Here is a 17,645-nt window from a genome sequence, read left to right on the forward strand (position 1 = left end):
ATATATGTATATATATATACATATGTATGTATATATATATATATATGTATATATGTATGTATATATATGTACGTATATATATATACATGTATATATATATATATATATATATATATATATATATATATATACATGTATATATATATACATGTATATATTTGTGTGTGTGTGCACCATGCTGTGAACGTACAGTGTGACGAGGTCTACGACAGCTTTTTGAGCCGTCTCACGACCAAATCAGCCTCCGACAGTCTACAAGCATGCTTGAAAACCTACAACTCCAATGAAAACACACCTTTGGGTTGCCGCAGCAGCAAGACTCCACCTCTCTGAGCTTTGATTTCAATTTATGTTTAAAATGCGTATTTTTCATTTTCATTCATTCATTTTTATTTATTGCAGGCAATGGCACAGTCAATTCAATGACGTAACAATTAGTTAAATAATATAAGTCGTTTACTGCAAAGGAATGTACATAAATGGCCATGCAATTCTGCCTGAAAAGGAGTGGGAAGAAGAAAACTTATCTAATCCCACCCCAGATCCCCATTCAGTGAGTAAACTCGAGCTTCGCTGTTGATTATTCAATCATTCTTTTCCTGTATAAAAGAGTGATGGCGAACCACAGGCAAGTTTTTACAGTTTAACAACAAATTATACCAACAATGGTAAAGGAAAAATATCAAAAAGGGACGTTTATGCAATAAGACAGAGTAAAACGACAGAATAAATTGAATTAGGGATTCTCATCTCTATACGTTGTCCAGACCTTATGTTTATGTAACAGTTTAAATCAATTAATAGTTTGGCATTGCTTGCGTTGTAAGTCCAGTTTGTTCCAGAATTTCACTCCGCATACCAACACACAGAAATATTTACGAGTAGTTTGAACTCTTGGCAATGAAAAATATCCAAAACTTCTCAAGTTATGAACACGTTCAGGAATTGAAAAGAAACATTGTAGGTTAGATGGCAATAATTTATTGAATGCATTGTATAGGACTATTGATGTATTATAATTATCAAGGTCAGCTAATTTTAGCAGCATTGATTGCGTAAACAGCTTATGGGTGTGTTCTAGAAACCCAACCTTGTGGATGATTCACACTGCTCTTTTCTGTAATATGATCAGAGAATGTAGTGTGTTATGATAAGTATTCCCCCATACTTCAAAACAATACGTATGGTATGGGAGTACCAAGGTGCAGTATAAAGTACGGAGTGCATTTTCATCAAGGTGTAGTTTTGCTTTATTTATAATTGAGGCTTTTGGAGAATTTTTTAATGTGTCTAACATGGGGTTTCCATGACAATTTACTATCAAATTTTACTCTTAAAAATCTGGTTTCGTTTACTGTTTAAATTTGGGTACCATTAATACGTATTCTCAGTTCAGACACTGTGTAGTTATTCCCAAACATCATTGTCTTAGTTTTATTTATTTATATTCAAGGATAATTTATTTGTATCCATCCACCTTTTAATTTTATTTACTTCCTTGTTTACTGTATTTACAAGATGATCATAATCATCACTACTGTATATAGTTGTGTCGTCTGCAAATAGTATGAGTTTCAGTTCTTTAGATGTATTAAAAATGTCATTCATATACATATTAAATAGTTTTGGCCCCAACACTGACCCCTGGGGGACACCACATGTAATGCCTATGGTGTCTGGTGAATACAGACCCATTTTTACAAACTGTACTCTCCCTGTTAAAAACTTTTGATCCAGTCCCCAGCCAGGCCCCTAATTCCATATCTTTCCATCTTATGTAATAAGATCAAAATCAAAATAATATCAAAAACTTTCTTTAGATTGACAAAAATACCAACTGCATACTTTTTTTTTCAAGTGCATTTGTAATTTCTTCTATAGTTTCAGTTATTGCCATTGTAATCGTTCGTTTAGACCTAAATCCATACTGGCCTTCATTAATTATTCTATGCTTCTCAAGAAACTTTTCCAGTCGGGAATTGAAAAGCTTCCCTAGAATTTTGAAAACTGAGGCAAAAGAGAGATTGGTCTGTAATTAGTAAATGCATGTTTGCTTTCATTTTTGAACAATGGAATTACTTTAGCAATTTTCATTTTACTAGGAAAGCAGCCGGTTTTGAATGACAAGTTAAAGATGTAAGTTAATGGTTTTACAATATTCAAAATCACTTTTTTAAGCAGTGTCATGTTGATGTCATGACAGTCAGTGGAGGATGTACTTTTACACTTTTGTACAATATGTATAAATTCCTGCTCATTATTATTATTATAAATTCAATTAAATTCAATTCAATTTTCTATTCAAGTTTATTTTTATAGCGCCAAATCCCGACAAGAGTCGTCTCAAGGCACTTCACATAGTAAACATTTCAATACAGGTCAGTTCATTATGCCAATCAGAAAAAAAGTTTCCTATATAAGGAACCCAGCAGGTTGCATCGAGTCACTGACTAGTGTCAGAGTCTTTATAGCAATCCACATACTAAGCAAGCATGCAGCGACAGTGGAGAAGAAAACTCCCTTTTAACAGGAACAAACCTCCAGAGGATCCTGGCTCAGTATAAGCAACACACACACACACACACACACACACACACACACACACACACACACGCACACACACACACGTGTCCATGGTTACATTGTGATTTCTTAGTAAATATTCTATTAGGTGAGAGATAAACTTTATTGTATTTATCCTAGTGAATCTATAATTAAACGGGTAAACTAGCAGTAGCACATTCAGTGTCAAAGAGAGTGAAGTGTTATTATCAGGAGAGGGAGAATGTTTAAGTGGTTAGCAGCAGTGTGCTAGCCAATGGCCCCCTCCATGAGGCCACCACAGCTCAGCAGAACATCATTATAGCTTCTTCTGGGGAGAAAAACACTTAGAGAATAAATAAAGTTAACAGCTGAAATAGCAGGAAATAATACAGTTAAAGAGCAGATTGTAGAAGAAAGTAGTCGAGTGTGGAAAGTGGTCAGTGTGTCCTCCAGCAGTCTAAGCCTATAGCAGCATAACTACAGAGATGACTCTGGATAACCTAGCCTTTTAGATGGAGGCATGTTGGAGACAGGGCAAGGGAGAGCCGTCTTTACCGACTGTACACTACCTAACAGATCAGGTTCATCGGTGTTAATGGATAGATATAACTGAGTATCGTCAGCGTAACAGTGGAAGTTTATCCCATGCTGTCTAATGATTTTACCAATTGGGAGCATATATATAGTAAAAAGAATTTGTCCAAGCACTCAACCCTGTGGTACTCCACAATTAACCCTGGAGTATGAAGACGATTTGTCATGTACATTTACAAAATGAAATCTAGCAGACAGGTAGGATTTAAACCAGCCTAGCGCTGTTCTTTTTATCCCTACAACATGTTCTAGTCTTTCTACAAGAACATTGTGATCTACTGTGTCAAAGGCAGCACTGAGATCTAACAAGACTAGAACAATCACAAGATTCTTATCTGAGGCCATGAGAATATCATTTGTAACTCTCACTAATGCAGTTTCAGTGCTGTGATACTCTCTAAAACCAGACTGAAATTCCTCAAACAGATCATTAGTGTTTAAATGCTCACATACTTGGATGGCCACTATTTTCTCCAGGACTTTGGATAAAAATGGAAGGTTAGATATTGGTCTATAATTCATTGGGTTATCTGGATCCAGAGAAGGCTTCTTAAGTGAAGGTTTGATTACAGCAACCTTAAAATCCTGTGGTACATATCCATTTACTAAGGATAGATTGATTATATCTAGAATGGGGGCAGTAACCAAAGGAAATGCATCTTTAAATAATTTGGTTGGGGTTGGATCTGAAATGCAAGTTGAAGGTTTAGATGAAGCTAATATTTTTGATAACTCTGAAAGCTCAACTGGATCAAAACGTTCAAACACAGATGAGGTTCTACAGTTACCTCTGATGCTGCCTCACTTACTGAGGAAGAAGAAATCGCATTAGGGAGGATGCTAAAGATTTTGTTTCTAATAGAATTTATTTTACTTCTGAAAAATCTCATAAAGTCATTACTGCTGAGGGCTAAGGGAATGGTTCAGAGCTATGAGTCTAACTGTACTGAAAATAATTTTTGGATTATTCTTATTTTCCTCAATTAACGATCAAAAATAAGTAGTTCTAGTTTGTTGAAGCTTATTTTTATAAAGCACAAGAATATTTTTCCAGCATAAGTAGGACTCCTCCTGGTGTGTAGAGCACTATGTTCTCTCCAATTTTCTAGAGTTTTGTTTTAAAGTTCGTAAATGAGAATTAAACCAGGGAACCAACTCCCTGTGCTTAATTATCTTCTTTTTTTTACAGGGGCAACATCATTCAATGCCACACGTAAAGAAGAAGTAACATTATGAGCTAAATCCTCAATTTGTGAAGGGCTAGAAATTAAAATATTGCCCTCTGCTACGTTCCTCTTTAGAAGGCAGAACAAACACAAAACTATAAAACACAGTTGTAATAACACAGTAATAATAAAAACAGTTTCAGAACATGTAAAAATATTTGGATTAAAGAAATGCAACATTTAAATATATAAAATATTTGTCTATTTTTTCTTTTTTCCACTTTTTGGCAGAGTCACACTTCCACAGTTTTAACAGAAAATGACTGAAAAACAGATCCTTCCTACAAGTTAATATATTTTCAACTGCAGCTCTTAAACTATGAGATTAGAAAGTTGAGTAAGTCAGAGTTTCAGGTTCTGACCCACAGAACATCAGTGATCTTTGACCCAGACTGTCTCTGGCTGAGGTTAAAACAAATGAAATTGCATCACGCCTGAAAACTTGTAAGTATGAGAAATCAATGGAATGTTTAATGTGAGTTCCAGTAGAATTCTGATGAATCCCCACATGGAGTGGGATGCGGAGAGTAACAAAGTAAGTCATTCCAGGATCTGGACAAAAGGAGCAGAATAGAGACCGAATTAAAGAGGCGGTTAAGTTTAGTTCCAGGGTCTTATGGGGTCAGAGGTAAGTGACTCCAAACTTGATGATGTAGTTAGAAGCTGTGTGATTGGCGGCGTTTATTATTCCTCTCCTTGAAACGTTTAAAAAGATTTTTATCTCTTCTCATGGGTCCACAGCATCAGATGGAGTGGTGTTTGAAACCGGAGCTTGAGTTGTTGGCGACAGTAGACGCTGGCATGCCACAACCCAGTCAGGCTGTGGACAAACTGTGGGTATGTTTGTGCACAGATGCACATACATAGGAAGCCACAATGTACATGAATGCACGTACATACGCTGGACGAGCCGTCACACATACCCAGAAGCTTTCCAGGGTGTTCGTGTGATCGGATCAACAGCAGCTTCAGACAATTGTTAGTCTGCAGGAAATACCAGAGTTCAGGTTAGGGTTAGAATTAAATCTGCTGCAGGACAAAAAAAAACCCTTAGATCCCGTCAGATCTACTAGAAAATTAATTCAGAAAAAAATATGTTAATCTCTGCTTTATAAGAACCAGGAAACACAGGAAATGAGGTTGTGGAGGTGAGCACATCTGTGCAGGAACGATTGCCCATGGCCAAATTAGACTTGGAAATATGAGGGTGTCATTGACATAAAATATGGAGCTAAGGCACGTTTCCATCAGGGTGAGAGGGAAGCTCCGGCAGCAGGATCAAGCTCTTCAGGCTGTTTTCAAAGACACATAAGTGAGAAGAAACTCTTGACCTTGTCTCGTTGTTTTCGGTCTGGACTGAAAACACCGGTAGGAGGGGGGGGGGGGGGGGGGGGGGTTGGCTGGGATCCTGTTTCCCCCAGTGAGAGCAGCCATCTAAGGCGCTCATCTACTGTACAGTCACAGGTGGGAGGGAGATCTTGGGAGAAGCGAAGAGCACATTGACTCCTCCAGCTGATGACCTCGCCAGGCTGAAGTGGTTAGAAGCCTGGAAAAGAAGGTAAAGAAAACGGGAAAAAAGTGTATGTATACATATGTCTAAATATCAGGGATGAGCCGCATACTCGTTTCAGACGAGTGTCCGGTACGGATAAAGCATTTTTGACAAGTAGGAGCATGAAACGGGTAAAACTCGTAAATATCTGTAATCGTGCTGAAGGAAAATCCTCATTGGGTAACTGACTGTGTTCACGCTCTGTGATTGGCCATTCTAATAGAGCGCCCGCCCCTCCCTACACACAAAACTCTTCAGCTGGTCTCAGTACAGGATCGGCTCGGAGTCCTTAGACTGCCGATGAGGTCAAAGTAGTTGATTGGCTGAACATGAAGCTTACGGAAGTTACGTTATCACGTTATGATTTTGATTGGTCAGAACAAATTTGCGGTCGTTGTCTTAGCGGTTGCAGTCCTGTAGTCCATAAATCAACACTTTTTGGAGAAAATATGTTTAAATTTCCAAAGGAAATGTAAAATAAAAGCAAATGATAAATGGTGACCCTCAAAAGCTCTTGATGTTGATGAAATGGGGCAAAATAAAATGCAAGAACTTTATTGAAAGACACCAAGCAATATTTTGAATCAAAGAATGTATTTAGATAACAACGAAGGAAATATACAGACGAACTCCACATTAATACAAACAGATATGGCTTCACATATAAGAACTGCTCTATTTTTTGTCCGTCCGATGTTGGTTTTATGCAGTTTCACATTCTTTACAAAACAAAGATAATATGGTGTTTTATTAACAAATTACAATTATAAAGAAAACATTTAGGTTTTAACAAACAAGAATTTATTAACAGAACTGCTGATGTCTTTCCAAAACGTATGTGTGAAAGCCGAGTAGAGTTGCAGTAATGTGACGTCATCGGCAGTCGTAGGACCCTGAGCCGATCCTGCACCTGAGCAGATCCTGTACCGACACCGGGAGCTCAGTCCGCGTCCGGTCCATCCACGCACACACACACACAGTAATGGATCTCTCTGTGCTTGCTTCACTGTTCACGTTTCTTCAGTACGCCCTAAGTTTTCTTCAGTTCGCCTCTTTTTAAAGTAACTTTAAAGTTATTTAAAGTAACTTTTATCGTAACGTACGTGGTGCATTTGACAAGACAGAGCTGAAAACGGCTCGTGCTGCGTCAGTCACTGCCTCCGCTCCGGTCAGGTTTTTTTTCCTCTCTCTCTCTCTCTCCTCTTCCTCAGGATCCACTCCCTCTTTCCTATTCACTCTCTCTTTCTTTACATTTCTTAATCACAATTGTCTATTTTTTGCTCATTTTAAATATATTGTAATCATTTTCTTGATTCTTTTTTTTATAATTTACATGTTTTGTTTTTGTGAAGCGCCTCGTGATTTTTATCTTGAGAGGCGCTATAGAAAAGATCTTTTCTTCTCTCTCTCTCTCTTAATTCATGCACTTAAACATTAATGTTCTGATTTTATTGAAAAACTTGTTCTGTAATAGTTCCTTTACTATTGTGATCAAAAACATTTAATCTCAACTCTGAGGCTGCTCTGTAAATAGTTTTCAAATAAACAATACACATAGCAACTTCTGATCAGACTTAAAATAACGTATTGATGTAAACCACACCCACTTCTGGGTTTGGCCACGCCCACTCTGAGTACAGATACAGATAATTTAGATGGTTGAAAAGATACAGATACAGATAGTGGTGTACTCGCTCATCCCTACTAAATATAAGTTTGTATGTATGAATATAAATATTCTTCTCCTTGTGCATTAATTTGTTTTTTCTCCTATTTTCTTGCTTTACTTCATACATTGAATCTTTGTTAATCAATCCTTCCAGCAATCACTATGTTTAAAGTTCATTTACAATTATACTGTTATTTCATTTGTATTAGAGCTACTAAGAGTTAAAAGGGGCAGACAACTTAAGTTTTCCTTCTTTATGTCCCCTTTTCATTTTGGTTTCAGTAATTTACTTTTGTATATATTTTTTTCTTTTTATGTCAATAAATGAAATTAAGTAAAAAAAATAAAAAAAACTTGTATTGCCTGTAAATCTGAGCCTTATCTCCCTGAAATATGGAATATTATTGCTGATTTTGATAAAAATGTATGGAAAATACAAAATCAAATGAAAGTTTGAATCACATAAATGTTATTTAAATTCATATAATTCAGTTAAATGGAAAATGTCTCTCGTTACTCATTTCCTGTCCGTTACGATGGAAATGTTCATTTTAAGGATTTTTTTCCTGTTCATTATTTACAATATAGATAAAAGTACTGAAATGGTTGATAGTATATTTTAATTCATTGAGCTTATTAATACTCAAATGTTCAACAATTATCAACACTAACAACCAGCAAACATTAGAAATAATAAAATGTCTCAGTAACAGAATTTAATTCACTTCCTGTTTGATGAGGAGCAGCTTTCTATAGTCTCTTTTACAAGACACACAAAGGCGGCAAATCGGCGTAATATTACCGCAGTGGTATGTCCATAAACGCGCCATGCCGGCATGGCGTTGCGCAAATTTTGCGGCATTCCTTCCGCCTCACTTGGTAGTAATATTGCGGTAATGGTCTGTCGTATGCGCCCTGGTGCAATAGAGGCAGATGTCATGATGACGTGGGGAGTTATTGCTGAGCTCCAGCTGGCAAATTTATTGAAAATAAAAGTAAACACGGGCAATAAGGTTTGTTTTTGAACAAAATCAGCTGAGATGGCAAACTGGAGCGTCGCAGCGCTCCACGAGCCTCTCTGTTAGAGCTGAAGCTGAGATCACCAGAGACTGCACAGGGACTGATGGGGACAGACACCTTTATGAGCTGCTTGTTAAAAAAAAGCGTAACGATCACGGCTTCAATCGTAATAAAAAGCAAGTTATGTCCAAGATAAACGGAAGTCTGCGGCAGCACAGAGACCGCCCCCATACCCCATTTATGCCGCCATCACCTAATCTTTTATAATATTGCTACGATTGTGCCACATTATCGCCACGGTCTGAACTTATAAACGGCCTTTATCCTCCCCAGGGAGCCGCAGCAAATCCTGTTTTTAAACACTATGGTCCTGTAAAAACAGCTTCTGATTTCCCCTGTTCCTTAGCTTAAATAAATCCAACAATAGATCTTTAGGGTTGGGCATTGAGCATCGATTGGAACCGGTTCCAACTGTTAGTTTTTCCCGGAATCGTTCAAAGTTTTTTATTCTGATTCCTAGAATGCCGACCGGAAGAGGAATCCGTGGCCGATCTCCGTCAAAAATAAACGTGATCTGCAAATTGTGATCAACGCGTTTCAGAGCTGATCACACCAGCTCTCTGTGTGCAGCACCGAGTCCCCCACCCAGATTTAAACAAAAGCGTCTGCTGAACTTTTACTTCGTAATGTAGACTTTAACTCCTGCAGCATAGAGGATACTTGTTAAATACGTCAACACGGTGGATTTACTAGAAGCTTTAAAGAACAAACTCTGGACGGTGTGAGGTGAGTTTGTCTCACTGCAGAAATAAAAACACACGGAGCATCAGCAGTCAGACGCAGCCGCTCACCAATGCTTGTGCGTGTGTGCGTGCGTGCGTGTGTGCGTGTGTGTGTGTGTGTGTGTGTGTGTGTGTGTGTGTGTGTGTGTGTGTGTGTGTGTGTGTGTGTGTGTGTGAGCGTCAGCAGGCTGAACAATAACCTGTAGAATAATTAAAGTCATCATGCTAGAGCAGCTTACCTGTGGTGGACCATACCGTCTTCTGCCACCATAAACAACAATAATAATAATAATAATAAATAATAATTATTATTATTATATTATTATTATAAATAACATTTTCATTTCCTTTCTGAACTATTTCTGTTGAGAGTTTTAATGTTTAAAATCTGTCCGATTGTTACTGACAGCAGCTGCATTTAGGTTTCACTTTCGGTTCTGACTGAACGCTGCTGCAGCATGGAGGTGTAGTTCTCAGTCATCCTGGACATGATCATCCTGGACATGATCATCCTGAGAGTTTTAGCTGAAAACATCTGGACGTTTCTGGATATGTTGGAAACATTTAGCCTCTCATCCCAGAGGCTGCTTCCAGACGTTGGTTGTGGTCAGAAACAAACACACTGGTTGTGCTGCAAGTCTTTTTCTTTTTTTCTCCAAAACACGTTTTTGTCTGAATGAAGGTGATGTTATTGTTCATAGAATTAAAATTCATGCTGAAGTTAAGATAATTTCATCAAGTAGGACCTGTGGTTGGCTGGCTCATGTAAAACACGTCATGTCTTGAAAGAATCTGAATCGGGAATCGATAGGAACCGGAATCGAAACGAAGAATTGGAATCGGAATCGTTCAAAATCAAACGATGCCCAACCCTAATCTTTACCAGCTGTTAAAAAACATGGATTAACATATAAATACAAGTTGAAAACAACTGATTTGGTGTGAAACCTGAAAGATTGGACCAGTTTCTTATTATTTGATTATTTTTTGTTAATTTTGTCTTTTTGTCAAGTTGGTTCATGTAGAGTAATTATAGTGTCATTTAAACCGACATTTTCTCTGATCACACAGCTCTAGATTAGCTCTCAGGAGGTGATTTAACGTGTAAAATGAAACCTATTGTGTCTTGTTCTCACAGCGTCCGTCACCGACGCCCGAGGAAGAAGGAGCTGCCTTCGTCTCAAAGTCTTCGTCAGGCCACAAAGTGAGTCTTGATATTTTGGGTTAGCGTTAGGTTAGTCCAGCTTGTGTACTGTGCTGCTTTGTGATCAGATGGGACTTTTTACTCACCTAATCTTGCAATCTGCTTTGTTTTCCAAAGACAATTGTGTGAAAGCCTCTGGGAGCTTGCAGGAAGGCGTGGAGTTTGACGAACACAGCAACAATTCCATCGAACCCAGAGGTTGGTGCGACGTTTAACAGACAAAATAAATCTAAGGAAATTATTTAAATTTTAAATAATTTTGTAGGTGGTTACTTTTTAAGACATTTTCAATAAAATATAAAGGTAATCAAGAAAGTATAGTCTTCCATAAAAATAGGGATATCATTATTATTGAACGTTTAATATTCGGTTGATGATATAAATAAGTACTTATCAGCTAGATTAGCTAGATTAGCCAGGGAAACAACACTTTATAATAATTTGACAGACAAAAATAAACAGTAGTTTATAAAAATCAATTTATTACAATATTTCTACTAGTGTGAGGGAGAATGTTTAAGTGGTTAGCAGCAGTGTGCTAGCCGATGGCCCCCTCCATGAGGCCACCACAGCTCAGCAGAACATCATTGTAGCTTCTTCTGGGGAGAAAAACAGAGTAAAAATAAAGTTAACAGTTGAAATAGCAGGAAATAATACAGTTAAAGAGCAGATTGTAGAAGAAAGTAGTCGAGTGTGAAAAGTAATCAGTGTGTCCTCCAGCAGTCTAAGCCTATAGAGCTCCGGACCCCACGTGACTCTCTGTTAGTAGACACCATATTGGCAGGAAAAAAAGGTAAACAAACACGGATCATAAACATGAACATGAACGGGATCGGCTTGGATTTTACTTCACACTTTAAAACCGAAGAAATCGTTTTATATAGTCAGAAATTAAATAGACTAAACATCTCCGACCCTTACCGTGCCCCTGGGATACTTTTTAAAAATGCCAGAAGCTGTCGGAGCGGGCTATACCGGACCTGGCCGGGGAACCCCTTGGGATTCCCCTGGCCGGAGGAGCTGGGGAGAGGTCTGGGACTCTCGACGCTACTGCCCGCTCCGACGCCAGAAGCTGTCGGAGCGGACTTCTTACTGGACCTGGCCGGGGAACCCCTTGGGATTTACCCGGAGGAGCTGGCTCCGGCGGCTGGGAAGAGGGAAGTCTGGGCCTCTCGATGCTACTGCCCCCGCAACCCGACTCCGGATAAGCGGAGGAAAATTGATGGATGGATGGACAAATAACAGATTTACACGTAAGTAGTTTAAATAGAGCGCTGTGCTGTTTAAATGTATAAACTGAACACCAAGAGAAATCACTAGTCTGATTGTTTTCTGTGAATAAAATAAAACTGTCAGGCAGGAGCGTCTCAGGATCTGTCTGAGATCTGTCTCGGTGAGACAGATAATAGCAATCCAAAGTGCTTTTTATGTGTGATCTGACAATTGATCAACCATTGCTTAAATAATTAAACACAGCTTAGCCGGTTAATTGCTGTGATCATAAAACATATAAACGGCAGCACGCATAACTCACGAGGCAACGTTTTACGTGATGTTTACTTGTTGCTTTGAGTAATAAGACAGAAAAAGCCACGCCAAAATGAGTTTAGGAAGCCCACTAAGAATCGTAATAAAAGCATTTAAAATAAATACCATACACAGTTGAGGAAACGTTGGTTTAAGTACCTGATATGAAGTAGTCGCTGCATAAGCGAAAACCTTTACTCTCGGGATCCCACAGCTTCATTTTAGCCCGGTCACTAGTGCGTTTTATTACAATGATCCAATGTTTGCGGCGCTCCGGATCTTGGGGAATCCTGTAGATGGCTCATTCCTTATGTTGTCCGCGTCTGTTCTGCATCCTGGGGCACAACAGGAATCTACCATATTTCCTGTCTGATTGAGTTTTCTGACAATAACAAATAGTCCAGCTGCCGGCTTCTACCTGCCAAATGGCGCCGTTTCGATTTGAACTGCTGCATGCCGGGAAACGTGATGTCAACTCCCGGAGCTCTATAGCAGCATAACTACAGAGATAACTCTGGATAACCTAGCCTTTTAGATGGAGGCATGTTGGAGGCAGGGCAAGGGAGAGCCGTCTTTACCGACTGTACACTCCACCTCCCTCTACTCCCCCACTTGTCCAGATCTGGGCTAACAGCTGTAAACACAATAATTGTAGGGTTATGCCTACAGATGTATTTTGGGGTTTTAATTATGATCAATAAGATGTGAATTTCAATATAAATATGGAAATCCAACCTGATTGATCCTTTAATATTTAACCAGAAGAATTAGGATTATTTGTTATTCAGGGATCGTAAGCACACTTCGTATTAATTCAGACAAACTCAAGTTTATAAAAAGTTAGAAATGTATTGTCTGAACTAATTATAAACTATGACATCTAGAAAACAATGATGTGATGAGTGTATGATGTAGTGTAATGTTGTCGTGTTCTGGTTTAGTTTCCTGACCCAGGACATTCAGAATCATACACGGAGATTGGATAAAAGGGTAAAACATTATTTATTAGAAAAGGGTAACTGAAGGAGCGCTGCCAACGTGAGGCGAGGGTCCGAGTGTGGTTGATGTTTGGAGGTGAGCAGGGAATTTAGTGGAAGACGAGCAGGGCGGTCGGGCCTGAGGTGAGGGTCGAGCTTGAGAGGAGAATCCAGATGAGCGAAGGTGAGTGCGGGGTGAGTAGCTGAGAGTGGGTCGGTCAGGTTGAGCGGGGACACGTTGTCCAGTGAGATAATCCATGGTTATGGCCGACGAGGTGGTGATGTTGAGGATACCTGAAGGGAACAAGGAACAGGAATTACAAATTTGCTAAAGCTCAAGACAAGTGCAAGATTTCTAAATTCAAGAGTTGGCTTTGTGATCTCAGGTTGGAGTGTACCAAAGTGAGCAATCATCCTGCGAGGTGATGTCGTCTCCCTGTTCCTTTAACACACCAACTGGTAGATGACAGATTGGCTACAGCTGCCTGCTCCTCAGTGCCACTCACCTACAATTAAGCACTCAGAGGTCATGAATGAACCACTCACCTCAAACCATGACAAATGTGATGTGTGCATGTGATGTTGTCAGAGCCCTCGTATCTGGAACAAACTGAGTTCTGAGTGTGATTGAATTTGGTCTGCATTAAACTAGAAGTGATGGTTTATAAAATGGCTTCGGACGCAATCTATCGCGCCTACGTATCCTTTCGGAGACCCCTGGGGGTAGATCCGGAATGTGTCGAAGTCTGTGGACTCCAAGGCACCGAAGTCTGTAGTAGAAACCGCAGCACCACTAGACCGGTCTTCGAGTCGTCTCCAGGCCACAACAGGTAGTTGTTTGCGTCTATGGAAGGACTCTTAAGGAGTCGGAGCTGTGTCAGCTTTGTTCTGAAGGAACCGTTTGCTGTGTCAGCTGCAGCGTGCAACAGGTTTTGACAGCTTGTCAAAAGATGCGGTGGTTCGAAGAGCTTTCCTCCTGTGGCCAGTCCAGAGCTCGGCTCAAACTGAATCAACTCGGGAAGTAATTCTCATTTTATTAAGTCCTATATTATGATTTACTGACAAATCAGAATTCGACATGTTAAAGGGGTTTTGCCAACAACCTCAGAAACCACACCTTGCTCAGATACAGGAGCTCTGATTTGTGGATCAGAAAGCAGTGTGTCACGAGATTACTTTAACCTTGTCATCTTGTCACGTGTATGAGTGTGAGCTGTCCAGTCACGTATGCTTATTATCAGACAAATGGATATTGCAAGGACACATTCATTTCATCCTTATTAATTTAAGCACAGATTAATCAAAACATTTCATTAACACCTTGTCTATTCATTATATGATTAATTATAAAATGTCATCTTTTTGTTCTGTGGAGCAAGGCAGTCTGAGATAAGAGGAAGCTTGAAGAGAGACCTTGGTGAAGTATGATGTTGAAAATCTAAGAAAATCCAAGTGTCAACATGCACTGTAGAATCTTGCAGCTTGGCAGATTAAAGGCACCAGATGCAGACCTATGTCTCTATATGACCGGATACTGAAGAGGTCAAACTGTAGATGAAAAACGACCATTTCTGGACGCTACATAATTAAGAGCACAAAAGTAAACAAAATACAGTTATTCACATTACTAGCAACAGCAGCTAGCTTGTTTTACGCGTTGGAGTGACGTATGCTAAGCACAGTTCTTCACTGTCTGGAGGAGAGGATTTGGATTTTCTGCAATGATTTATGATAAAAATCCTTAACAATATGAAAAACTGAACCCAGTTCATATTTATATAAATGATACAGTGTAGTTATACTGATTTTCTACTATTTTAATGCAGAGTCTGGCTAATACCTTTAATTTCTTCATGTTTTAACTGGCATAACAATTAATCATCCTGCAAAGCAAGTCAAAAATAAAGTTAAAGCTCCAAATTCGTCACACACACACACACAGATGAAATTCATCTCCACATATGACCCATCCCCGTGAGGAGCGGTGAGTTGCAGCTGTGGCTGCCCTCGGGAGCTATTTGGGGGGGGGTTAAACGCAAACCGTAAAGGAAAAGGGCGCCTTAACAACTGCGGGTCAGGAGAGTGGTCCTGCCTCAAATGGAGGAGTTCAAGTATCTCGGGGTCTGGTTCACGAGTGAGGGGAGGAGTATTACGTCCCCGGCTCTCTAGGAGAGATGAGGAGGGGAGTAATAAAAGTGGTGTGTGGATTTAATAATAAACAGAGTGCTGTGTCGCTATAAAACAAGGGATTTATTACAAAAGGAATGGAATATTTACAAAGAATTAAAAAGCATTACTATATACAAAAACCAAAGGAGCAATATTTAATAAGGAGAAACCAAAAACGCCAACCCAGAAGGGGATGGGGGTAAACAACCGAGAATATTTTATTTACACAAAAGGGGAAATCCAAAGCCTAAGTCAAATGTGGTCCAAAGTCAAATTGCCGAATTGTCAAATCCAAAACCGAGAGCATGGAAGACTAATTATGACGAGTTTTACCAACGAGCGAATGAGGAGAAGAGAATAGAATAAACTGTTTCCAGTCTACTCTACCCTTGGACCTTCTCCTCGACCTAGAGCAGGAAGGCAGCTTTTAACAGCTGCCGAGTGATTTCTGATTCCGAACAGCTGGGGGCACCGGGAGACAGGCGAGGCAAAGGCCTATGGGGCCATCTTGTGGCCGAAAAGGGGCACAGCACGTAACAGGAGGGAGCGGGAGATCGACAGGCGGATTGGGGCAGAGTCTGCAGTGTTGTGGACGCTGAACCGGTCTGTTGTGGTGAAGAAGGAGCTGAGCTGCAAAGCAAGGGTCTCGATTTACCAGTCGATCTAACACCCAGTCCTCACCTCACCTATGGTCATGAGCTTTGGGTAATGACCGTAAGAACAAGATCGCAGATACAAGCGGCCAAAATTAGTTTTCTCCGTGGGGTGGCTGGGCTCTCCCTTAGAGAAAGGGTGAGAAGCTTGGACATTTGGGAGGGACTCGGGGTAGAACCGCTGCTCCTCCATATTGAGAGAAGTCAGTTGAGGTGGTTTGGGCATCTGGTCAGAATGCCTCCTAGACGCCTCCCCAGGGAGGTGTTTCAGGCATGTCCTGCCGGCAGGAGGCCTCCTGGTCGACCCAGGACACTTTGGAGAAAGTACATCTCCGAACTGGCCCAGGAAAGCCTTGGGGACCTGCCGGAGGAGCTGGTGGAGGTGGTCGGGGAGAGGACAGTCTGGAACTCCCTAGTTAGGATGCTGCCCCCGCGACCCAGACCAGGATAGGCGGAAGAAGACAAGACGAGGCAAGGGATAAACACCAAATATTTCCTGTGTGCTGCCACAGCTGCAGCTTACCGCTCCCCATGGGGATGGGTCAGATACGGAGATGAATTTCACCAGTGTGGGATGGGGACTAATGGGACTAATGGGATTTTAAACGCGGAGTTTGTTTCAAAAAGAGCTGTTGTTTAATAATTAACAAACTAAAGGACACATTTGTGTTTCCTGTCTGTTTTTTCATGCCTATGTTTTTGTTTTCTCTCCTCTCAGATGGAATCGGTCATGAGTCGCCAGAACCAGCCAGACGAGACGTGAACTCTGCCGGTCAGCACCAGATCCCAGTCCTGCTGCTAAGCTCTTCCCTCATGGTTCTGGCAGCCATCTTGTCATTATAGCAGTCTGAAAAGCAACCCCTTCCTCTCAGGATTGGACTGTCCTGGTTGCATCACCTCCCCTGAAGGAGCACTTTTTAAAACCCAAAAACACTGATCTTCTCTCTGGCTGACAGGACAGAGTAAAATACTTCATGAGCGAAGCCACCAACGTTTTTTCTGAGTTTGATGCTTGACTTTGTGGTGAGTTCTGATGGTTGAGGTGCCTGAAGGTGGGCGGAGCCTCCCACCTGTTGGCCTTCCTATGATATGCAGATAGTTTACACAGTTTTTGTGCTGAAGACAAACACACAAGACGTCATTTTTAAAGTTTCATTCACCAAATGGCACAATCAGAACACCAGTTAGCTTGATTAGTGAAGAAGCACAGCAGGACCGTGGATCATTTACAGACTTTTGCTTGATTTGTAACACCATGAAATACGACTCACTTCACTAAACGGATCCTGGAATTGTGGCTGGAAGAAGAGCGCTGCTACGAGCTGAAATTCTGTCACGTCAAACCGACTGAAGAGAGAAAAGAGTTTAGGAAGAACTCCGCTCTTAGTTGTTTGGATAATTTAACGAATTAACACAATTATCCTATTTTTTTTCTTTTTATTAAATCATGTAACTGTAGCAGCCAAAATGATGTACAGTAAAATATTTGAACAGATAGAAGTCAAAAAATTTCCTATTTATTGTGCCATTCTCGTGCTTTTCATTTCCATTTTTGTATAAAGAAAGAAAAAAAAAGAAGGAAAATTGTCTTTTCTATAGCACCTCTCAACATAAAACTCTTGAGGGGCTTCACAAGAACAAAAAATATTTAAGAGAGAAAAAATTGTTTTTGAAAAATATATACAAATAATAATGATACAATTTGTGATTAGGAAAGGTAAAGAGAAG

The 17,645-nt window shown here is 40.0% G+C and overlaps 1 protein-coding gene across 1 annotated transcript in view; it reads left to right on the forward strand.

Annotated features, from left to right (window-relative positions):
- Positions 1–16,935, forward strand: part of LOC107374959 (ephrin-A5b) — a 97,554-nt gene extending 80,619 nt beyond the window's left edge. The window contains exons 3-5 of the mRNA XM_070552500.1: positions 10,526–10,591; positions 10,709–10,789; positions 16,636–16,935. Of these exons, the coding sequence (XP_070408601.1) occupies positions 10,526–10,591; positions 10,709–10,789; positions 16,636–16,760 (272 nt within the window). The 3' untranslated portion in view covers positions 16,761–16,935. The remainder of the gene's footprint in view (positions 1–10,525; positions 10,592–10,708; positions 10,790–16,635) is intronic.
- The last annotated feature ends 710 nt before the right edge of the window (positions 16,936–17,645 follow it).

This window comes from Nothobranchius furzeri, chromosome 6 (assembly GCF_043380555.1).
Source record: "Nothobranchius furzeri strain GRZ-AD chromosome 6, NfurGRZ-RIMD1, whole genome shotgun sequence".
Classification (NCBI taxonomy): domain Eukaryota; kingdom Metazoa; phylum Chordata; class Actinopteri; order Cyprinodontiformes; family Nothobranchiidae; genus Nothobranchius; species Nothobranchius furzeri.